The 9,751-nt window shown below is 58.9% G+C and overlaps 2 protein-coding genes across 6 annotated transcripts in view; one reads left to right on the forward strand and one right to left on the reverse strand.

Moving 5' to 3' along the window:
* Window positions 1-8,936, reverse strand: part of ACSF3 (acyl-CoA synthetase family member 3) — a 77,579-nt gene extending 68,643 nt beyond the window's left edge. Inside the window, exon 1 of one of the 4 annotated variants that reach the window (XR_009966691.1) lies at window positions 8,673-8,936. Coding sequence is in view for 3 of the 4 variants with exons in the window: in XM_062628971.1 (XP_062484955.1) it covers window positions 8,673-8,852 (180 nt within the window). In the remaining variant the exon portion in view is untranslated. The remainder of the gene's footprint in view (window positions 1-8,672) is intronic. The other 3 variants (XM_062628971.1, XM_062628970.1, XM_062628973.1) reach the window with 3 other exon arrangements.
* On the forward strand, window positions 1,070-6,091 carry LOC134168871 (uncharacterized). Of its 2 annotated transcripts, none has more exons than XM_062628967.1 (2): window positions 1,070-1,859; window positions 5,784-6,091. In XM_062628967.1, exons 1-2 carry the CDS (start codon window positions 1,222-1,224, stop codon window positions 5,878-5,880), a joined length of 735 nt encoding a protein of 244 aa, XP_062484951.1. In that variant the 5' UTR covers window positions 1,070-1,221; the 3' UTR covers window positions 5,881-6,091. The 2 variants fall into 2 exon arrangements, with proteins under 2 accessions (XP_062484951.1, XP_062484953.1); XM_062628969.1 differs by lacking the exon at window positions 5,784-6,091 and adding an exon at window positions 2,550-3,773 and having other exon boundaries at window positions 1,071-1,859.
* Window positions 8,937-9,751: the final 815 nt, after the last annotated feature.

Raw genomic sequence — 9,751 nt, forward strand, 5'->3', positions numbered from 1 at the left:
TCTGTCCTTGGGGGCTTGCAGGGGATGCAATTGCCTTCGGGACTCCCCGAGGATGGGAGCAGCTCGGAGACACTCGGCGTGAAGTAGAGCTGTAAGTGCCTCCTGCGTCACGTGGCGAGGATAAGTGCAAAATGGCCCTATTATGATAATTGCACAAAATTATGATTGATGGAGATTAGCTGCTTATTTGAGGAAATGGCAGGCACACGTGTGACACAGGCAGGCCGGGCCACGGGAGCACGGGCAGAGGGGCACTCCAGGCTCTTCCTATGGTGCAGATTGTCAGCACCATCCCAGGAGCTGCTGCATCCCTGCTCTCAGGATGGGAAGTTCCATTGCGTAGCCAGAGCATGGCTGGAGTCTGGGATGAGGCCAGTGTGACCCATGCACAGCCCCATCCTGCCCCATGCAAGGCTTCTGGTGTTTTCTGCCAACCCCATTAAAGGTATCCCTGATTAGTGGGTAAACCTGTTAAACGGTGATGGCAGGCAGGTCTCTGCGTGATGGCTCCTTGACTGGTGCTCCCGGTGCTCTGCCCCACCAGGCCGTGCCATGGGGATGTGCCATGGGGCTGGGGAGAGGGCACTGGAGCAGCCCCAGCACCCCTGCAGCTCTCAGTAGGTCTATATGACTTACTTTGGGTGAAGCTGAGCCGGGTGCTGGGTTGGCAGCCTGCTCCTGCCTCATGCCTGGCTGTCCCCACCAGTGTTCCTTGGCCTTGGGGACCCTCCTACGGCACCAGTGCTGGGAGACCCTGCACTACAATGGGTGCTCAAGCCACATTCCAGCTTCTTCCTTCAGAAAATCACCAAGACCAGGAATCTGGGGAAGAAAAGCAGGAAAGGCAGGAATGGCTGCAATGCCAATGGCTGGCCAGGATGGAGCCATGGCATGACTGCACCACTGGGGCCAGGGTTTTGGCATGGGGTGGGCACGCCGTGTCGCACAAGGCTGAGTGCACGGCCGTACAGTGACAAACGGCCGGGGGGCACCCCAAAACCACCCACCCATCGCCAGAAGTCCCTCCTCCGCTCTCCCCTTCCCAATTTCCCGGGCCTCCCTACGCAGCAGACGGATGCTGGGTAAGAGGTGTGTCTGCCGGAGCCGTGCTTGCCACGCAGCATCCCTGAGCCGATCTGCATCGGCGCTTGCCATCCCTGGCATGGGCTCTCCTGTCTGGGATGGGGGCACGAGTGGACACGGACGGAGCTGAGCCTCTCCATGCGATGCCAGCACGGTGTCCAGGCTCCCGAGCCCTCACTGCGGGACGAGGACGTCACCCAGCTGCCCGCAGCGAGCCCCTGGCAGGTTCCCCGCCACCGGGCACGGCGAAGCCAGCTCATTCCCCTGCCGTTTTCCCCTTTTCCTCCCCCTTGTTTGGCTTTTGGCAGCAGAGCCACGGTGGTGGCTGGGGCGCGCAGTGCCGGGGAAGGGCTGCCAAGCGCCAGCAGCCCCCCGGCCCCCCGTGCCAAGGCTGGTGGCTGGCAGAAGGGCTGCCTGTGCCTGGTGGGGCTCCGTCAGCTGCGGGAGGATCCCTGCGCCGCGCTCGCTGCCAATTTCCCTGCGAGCTGGCACCGTGAGCGGCTCCGGAGGCACCGGCGGAGAAGGCTGGGGAGGACGGATTGTGAGAGGGAGAGAGGAAAAAAAACAACTAATGGACACATGCCATCGCGGGAGCGGCGAGGCTGCCGCTGCCAAGGCGCCAGCAGGCAGCGAGGGGCCAAAACCCGCCACGGCGAAGAGAGGAGGGTCTGGCAGCCCGTCCTGGCGCGAGACACATGGAGGACAGGCAGCGTGGCAGCGGCACGGCATGGCCAAGGCAGGACGGGTGGCAGACGGTGGAGCCAGAGCGGAGAGAGGTATTTGCCTTCGTTCTAAAGGCTGCGTGTGCGTGCATGTGTCCGCTGCCGGGGCTGCGCATCCCGGCTGGCTCAGCCCGGTGCAGGCTGCCTGCGGCCTCTGCGGCCGTCCCACCGCGCTCCTGCCTGTGGCCTGCCCTCGGCTGCCTGCACCCGCTGCCTGCCATGGGCAGGGACGGGCTCTGGATGCCGGCTGGGCTCGGATAACGGCTGCAAGGGGGGATTTGCCGTCGCCTGGCCGCACACGCAGGGGCCGCGAGGGAGGTCGCAGCTTTGTCTGGTTGGGCTTTGTCTGCCGGCGGCGGCGGTGCCGGGAGCTGTGCCGGGCACAGGCAGGGGCGGCGTGAGCCAGAGTCCTGCTGACGGCAGGGCTGGCACATGGGAGCCATCCCCTGCTCCCACACCAGGGCTGCCACAGAGCCGAGCCTGGGGCAAGGGGTGGCTGGGAGAGAAGGGAGAAAGGGAGGGTGGACAAAGAGCCCTCCGCACCCAACACCATGGTGGGGAGGAAGAGGAGGTGCGGGGCACCGGGAAGCTCATGGTCCTGTGGCCATGAGCCGCACAATGCAGGGCACATGGCAGCGGGTTGTTGGGGGTGCGGGTGCGTGTTGGGAGCCTTGGGGATGGGGATGAGGGGTGCAGGGCAGAGCTTCAGTCCAGCAGCACTGGTGCGGCCGCGTGCTGGTCCAGGTCGGTGCAGGAGCAGCGCTGGAGCCAGCGGTGGACACCAGTGTGCCGGGAGCACTGTGGCTTCACAGCTCTGCTGGAAACCATGTGAAGGCAAAGGACTCTGGCCAGGACCCCAGACATCAAACCTGGCTGGCACCGGGGGAAGGAGCTGGCACTGAACCCAGGGAAAGAGAGATGTTGGCAATGCTGAGCCCCAGCATCACCCAGCTCTTCCCTGCTGCTCTGCACCACTGAAGGACCCGGCCTGTTCCCAGCAGCACTCCTGTGCGCAGGGATGTCCTCGCTGCACCAGCACCATGAGGACAAACCTCCCTCAGGGTACCTGACCCCAGCACCCATTGCCTGCCATGGCAGGGGTCCCAGCATCCAACTTTGAGGGCATCAGCATCTTCCTGGGAGTGGTGTGCAGTAAGGCAAGAGGAGCTGGCCTGTCCCATCACATCCTGTCCCATGCTCAAGCATCACTAGACAGACTGGTCCATGCCTGGCTCTCACAGCCAGCCCATGCATCACGAATCCAAGCTGGAGGAGCAGCTCTTCCCATTCCTGCATCAGATACTGGGATTAAACACAGCACCCTGCTTGTGAGGGACAGACCATGCTGCAGCCTGGTCCACAAGCATCCCATAGAGAAGGATTGGAAAAGGTGCCTCCAGCAGCTGAATGGCACCACCGCAGCCCCTCCACCTCATTCAAACCTCCTGGGGCCGCTATTCATGGGACCACAAAGCCCTTTGCCTGCCCCATACTTCCCATTGCAGGGCTGGGGCAGGAATGCTCTCCGTGTTACAGAACGCTCCCCCCATCTCCCGCTCTCCCCCGTTTTCCTCCGTATTTCACAGTTCCTGCTTCCTGCACAAGGCAGGGGTCTCCAGGGACTCCAGCCAGATGTTCTCTGCAGCACACCACATTGCTTTCCTAATGAAATATTCATGGAGCCTCTCCGCCTTTTGCCATGAAAGCCTTCTGCAGCTCCCAGCCATGGAAACGCTGTGCAGGCAGCATTCCTGCAAAGCCATCCCCGCCGGGGTCCCGGCCCATGCTTCCCGCTCAGCACCTTTCCGCTGCTCCTCCTTCCTCTTCCTCCTCCCGCAGGCAGTGCCGGAGCAGGGGCTTCATCCCCTCTCTCCTTACATTGCCAAGGGCACACGCAGAGCCATGTGCTGGGGATGCTGGTGTGCCCTCACGGCCATCACCCACCCCAAGGCAGGGTCCGTGGATGGCTGAGAGGGGTGGTGAGTGGACGCACACCCCAACATGGGGCACTGAGGTGTCTCACCCCCCCCTTGCCAAAACCACACCAGGAAGGGCAGAGGTGGAGGCCCTCTTTGCCAGTGCGGCCCTGGCGCTGCTGCCGGCACCCAGCCAGCCCACAGCATTAGCGATGCTGTGCACTATAATCCAATTAGGTTGTTTATGCAAACAATCAGGTTTTATGTTTCGGTAAAAAGCTTAAATAACCTTAATCAAAGCGGAAGACCTGAAATTATCACCAGCGGGTGGTGTGGTTTGTCTGGTGGTGGGCAGGACACCCTGCCCAGCTCAGGACACCCTGCACAGCTTGTGACACCACACTGGCAGCTCCAGGATCTGATTGATAATCCAAGGAGGGAAGGGTGGGCACAGGGTGGCCGTGGGGGCAGAAGGAGGATGCTGGGGTACAGGTTTGCTGTGCTGGCTGGGAATGGGGGAACACATCTCTGCCACAGCCACCTCTGGGGCTCCCTGCTCTAGGTGCTGAGTGCCTGATGCTGCAGTGCTGGCCCCCTTGGACCTCTTGTCACCACTGTCCATAAACATGGGAACATCCCTCTGCACCAGGGTGTTGTGTCAAGCCAAGGGGATTCGGGAGATGCCAGCCAGCGACTGATCCAGCACATTGCCACCATCCCACATCACATCACATCACCAGCCTGGGCTGCACTGACAGCACTGGAGCATCCTGGTACTGGGAGGAAATACCTGCAGCTCCAGCTCGGGTCAGCCATGGCAGTGCGTGGGGGCACATGGGGGATTGTGCCACGATGTCCCTGTGCCTGCCTGGGGACAAGCATGGCAAGGTGGGGAGCAGGGCTTGCTCTGGAGGACCATGCCCGCTGGCACTGCCTCCTGCACACCCCAAATTTCTGGTGGAGTAATAAGCTATGCATGTAGTGTAGAAATAAAACATGTTCTGCAGAACAAATGATGTTAATTTGCTGAGAGGCTCTGAAGCTGAGTATTAGCGAAATGCCTTGAGGGAGAGAGCAGCAGCTGTGCTGGAATTAATGGCAACGTGCCGAATTAGCACCGCTATGCATCATAGTCAGAGGGAAAAATTACCAGAGAGAGGGGGAAAACAACCCCCTCCACAAGCCAGCCCCAGCCCTGGGGCACACTGTGGAGCAGAGCCCATGGGCTGCTCTCACCCAGCCCTTGCCCATGCACACCATGGGGAAGGCTGCTTGCTCTGAGCCTAATGGCCTCCTCTGTGAAGGTGTGACCTCGGGAGCGCTCAGCATCCCTCTGGGATGCTTGACATCACTACAGGGTGCCCAGCATCCCTTTGGGATGCTCAACATCCCTCCAGGGTGCTCAGCATCCTTCTGGACCAAACTGTACCATAGCACACCCACCCCACTCCAAGGGACCATCTCATCCAGGGTCTGCATCCCTGCTTCCTTCCCCTCCTTTGTGGGGGACTATTCATCTCCTTGTCTAGTTATTTCTTCTATTTATTCCTAGTTGTTGAGTGCCTGAAGTCTGTAGATCCTCACTGATTACTAACAGTGCAGCTGGCTTATGGCTCTGCAGCCTCCTCCAGAGCATCCGTCTTCCTTCCTCACCACCTTCCGCCCACCATAGCATGCCACAGCTACTGGGACCACGCTGCAAAGTGTGCTTAATGCATGATTCCAGTAAAATCCACACCTCTGATGAATATTTAACACCAAGATCTGTCTCTGCTGCCTGCTGGGGGGGAGGTCTGGTCCCACTGCAGCTGCTGGGTCAAGGCTGCTGCTGGGTCTCATGAGAAACTGGGCTTAGTGTGGCTGAACCCAAGCCTGTGCAGACATCAGTGAGCAGTTAGCCCAGGGGAGATTGAGGATGGTGGCATCCTGAGCTGGTGATACCCATAAATCCCCCATCATCCCACGTGTTTGTTGCAGCCCACAGCTGCTTATCCCCAGCACAAAACATCTCCCTGACTTGTCTTGTCACCCTCAGACTTGTGTCCTGCTTTTGCTTCTGCAGATCCCCAGCCCCATGGGAGAAGGATGCTGAATGGAGACACCCCTACCTGGTCCCTGGTGCTGCTGTGCCTACCGGCCCTGTCATGGGACAGTCCTAGGATGGGAGTTCATGATTTGGGCTGTGCAACGCGGTAGATGTGGATGTGCCACCAGTCTGGTACTTGCTCGATGCACCAACAACTGCCATGCACCCAACCTGCCGACCTGCTGGGATGTGGTGACAAGGATGGGAACCCCACTACAACGCCTCTGTAACCACTGGGTTTCAACACTGCCAAGAGCATGTCCAGGCAAAGGAGGAGGTTTATCCATTCAAACACCAGTACACATGGAGCTTTACCAAACACACTGAGGCCTGGATGGCTGCCTCAGGGGCCAGGATCCAACCTGGGGAGGAGAATGCTACAGACCAAGGGAGGATGGAGGATTACAGTGGCATCTCCAGCCAGGACCTGCATGAGCCCACCGAGGTCCCCAGGCTGGGAGCTCTGGGAACACAGTGCTCAGCTCCATCCTTGGGTTGGGAATGTGGCTGGGAAACCTTATAACCAGTTGGTTTCAGAGCAGGAGGCAAGAAGCAGGAGGAAGGTGCTGTGGGTGCTGTGGGTGCCCGGGCACAGACAGGGTGATCGGTGCTGCCGGTCACTGCCAGGTTACATCTGCTGGGGCATGCAAGAGTGACTCCAGATGCATTAGAAGTGCCGTGCTCCAATTTCAATTTCATCGTCTCACAATCATTTTCAGGCTCCTCTTAGTGCCACATTAACGAAGCCTGCTCGTTTGAATGCATAATTAGCCCAAGCATTCTACCTCGCTAATTTCGAAGCAAGGGGGGGGGGGGAGAGGAGAGAGTTGGGGAGGGGGAATTTGCATATTAATTTAGTAGAGGGAGAGAAAAACTGTTTACCACTTGCTTCTTGCTGTTGATCACAGCGGACTTAACTCTTTCCCGGGTGCCATCTGGAGCTGTGGAGCCGGGCGCTCAGCCGGCACATGGGATGGGATGCAAAGGTTACAACGGCAGCAATTAAATCCTCCCTCCAACGAGACCACCCTGGTTGCCTTTCCTGCTGGGAGCACCAGGTAGGCAAAGGGTGGCCAAGGCGGAGGTACCAGGTCCAAGGTGCAGCCCTCCCATGTGGCTCTGGGGTCAAAAGTGCCATCATCACCCATACCCCAAGGTGTCAGGGTCCACCCTGGGTCTGTCCCTCACACCCTTGGCAAAGGGTGCCAGGGGCAGGGATGCCCGACAGCATCACCCCTCCTGCAAACGGGTGTCTGGGTCCATGCCAAGAGCATCTGGACCCGCTCAGTGTGCCACCTCCAAGGGAACAGCTCTGTGTCCGTCGTCCCCCCCCTTGCTTTTTAGCATCACCCACCCATAATACAATGTTGGATGTTCACATATGCCACCCCCAACAGGCCTTTTGCAGTGGCATTGGTGTGGATGGGATGCCCACAGACACGATGCACACCCCCAAAGCACCCATGGAGTAATGTGGGCAGCCTGCTGAGCACTGACAACTCTCTACACATCGAACCCTTCCCACCATCTCTCTTTGTTTGGGAGTCTGTGGGCATCTTGAGGCGAGGATGGAGGTAATTTGTCTGTCTCCTGCAGCGGGCTGTCATCTCACATCTGTGAACCAGTTCTATTTGCACTGCTATTAAAAAATCTCAGGTCTGACAGGTAGTAAAAAAAAAAAAAAAAGTAAAAATAAAAGGGAGAAAAGCCTAAAAGAAAAATAAAAAGCAGCTGAGGAACTCCTGGGCAACAGGATGCTGCAAATATCGTGGGCTCATCACATCTGCAACCACCCTCAAATCCAAAGACACAAGCCATATTTCGGCCTTTGGACATACATCCCCAACTCACTTGGGCTTTGAATCTCCATCCCCATCTCATCTGGGCTCCCCAAAAAGGCTTTGTCATCCTTAGAGAGTCCCTGCCCCAACCATGCACCCTGTCTCACTGGCTTGGAGCCATCACAGCGATTTGGGGAATAGCATCCATCGCTGGCATCCCGTTCTGGCTCCTGCATCCGAGCTGGCATACAGAGATGCACAAGGGGTTTATCCTGCACCTACACATGCCACCAGGTCATGGAGCCACACAGCTGGGGGACACCCCACATGTGGGGATGGGGTCTCTGGCATGGTCGGAGCTGTGCGAGTGCTGCCTCGAGGCGTGGGGCTGGCTTGCAGAGGGTTAACAGTTGATTACAGCCTTTGTCTCTGCATCAGTGTACATAATGCGCCCCGCATTTGCATACTGCAGTGTGCGCTCAATTAAAATGAACTTTTAATTTCTTCTAAGTAAATTACTTCTTCCCGGTACGTGACGCGCACAAATGTCAGAATAATGGGAGAGCCTTAATGAGCTGGGAATGAAGGGCGGGGAGGGGAGCGCAGGGGGACCCGGCCCCCCCCGGGCCACCCTCCAGCCTCCCTGCCAAGGGAAAGGATGCATCCTGCCACCTTCTGCCTTCCCCGCTGGGGCTGGGGCATCCCTGCCTCCGGCACGTCCCCTGGGCAGCGCAGGGGTCACTTCCTCCTCCCCATCACCTCCCTACTGCCTGTGTTCCTTAAGGGGCTGAGCTTGCTGGTCCTGCCTGCATCCTGGCACCTATGGATGCGTGGGGACACAGGGACACGGAGCATCCCTGCAAGGGGCTGAGCTCTCTGCGTCCTGCTCGCATCCTGGCACATATGCACCCAAAAAGGCTCCTTGGGGTACCTTCTGCCCTCAGGGACCCCACAGCCCACTCTGCCCTCCCCATGGTGGGTCAGGGACGATGCTCGGTGGGGATGGATCTCTATATCCCCGTGTCCGCGGAGGCCAGATGGCAGGGGAGATTACCAGAATTTGATTTTGAGATAAATCACAGACCTGGATGAGCGAGTGCGGCTCCAGATGCATTATCCGTAATCCCCTGCAAGGGAACCTTTCGCAGGAGACGATCCCCGCGCCAGCTCGGCGGCAGCTTGTTAATCCCGGCGCAGCCCCGGGGGGATCAGCTGCTCTCCGGCCGCACCACGGTGTGTCACCCACGCTCGCCTCGACCCACATTTGGTCCAGCCGAGACCGGGTGGAAGCAGATGGAGCCAGATGGAGCTACACTAGGAGCACACGGGCGACGGGATGAGCCTGTGCCCGTGGTGCCGGTGCCTGGTTGTTGAGCCTGCTCTGCTCAGTGCTGGGGAGAAGGACGAGGGGATGCAGGGGGTCGCTGCTGCGCTCTCCTCATCCCTCGTTCCCCACCAGTGATGCCCAAAGGATCCCAGTACTCCCAGTATGGGGGCCATGGAGAGCCCCACTTTGTTCATCCCCACTGTGCCCAGCCTGCCAACACCAGCTGTGTAGCTTGGTTAAGTTGCAGTGATGCATCTCCACTCATTACACTGATTAACTGGGACATGGGAATGATTCCCAGGACACAGGGCCAACCCTAGCGAAGCAGATGAGGAATAGGAAGGGATATGGTGGCCACAGTCAGGGTCTAGCATCCACAGAGACTGCCTGCATCCCTCTCTAGGGCCACAGTGCTGTCGGCTGCACAGGAGAACCAGCTCCATGGAGCTGGGGAGGGCAGGAGGGTGCAAGTGCTGGTGCCTGGGGCTGTGGCTTGCTCTTGCTCTCTGCTCCAGCATTTGGGGCCATGCTTTGGGGACACATTCAGCTTTTGGGGGTTCTCGGTTGGGCAGCAGCTCCCCTGAATTCATCTGCACCTTGAGGAGCAGCCTCCTGCAGCTCCATCCAAAGCACTAATTCAGGGACCCCCCCGATGCAAACAACCAGTGATGGGATGCAAGGTCCAGCACAAAGCCCCCATCTCCCCACATTGCCCCAGCTGAGCACAGACCCCAGGGCTGACCCTGATTTCCCTGTGGTGGTGGTGGGATCATGCTCACCCAGACACAGGCCATCCATCACACGCTGGCAACGGCAAAATAGGCCACGGTGCATCG

The sequence above is a fragment of the Pezoporus occidentalis genome, unplaced genomic scaffold (assembly GCF_034315485.1).
Source record: "Pezoporus occidentalis ecotype Australia unplaced genomic scaffold, CSIRO_AGI_Poc_V1 ctg326, whole genome shotgun sequence".
NCBI lineage: Eukaryota > Metazoa > Chordata > Aves > Psittaciformes > Psittacidae > Pezoporus > Pezoporus occidentalis.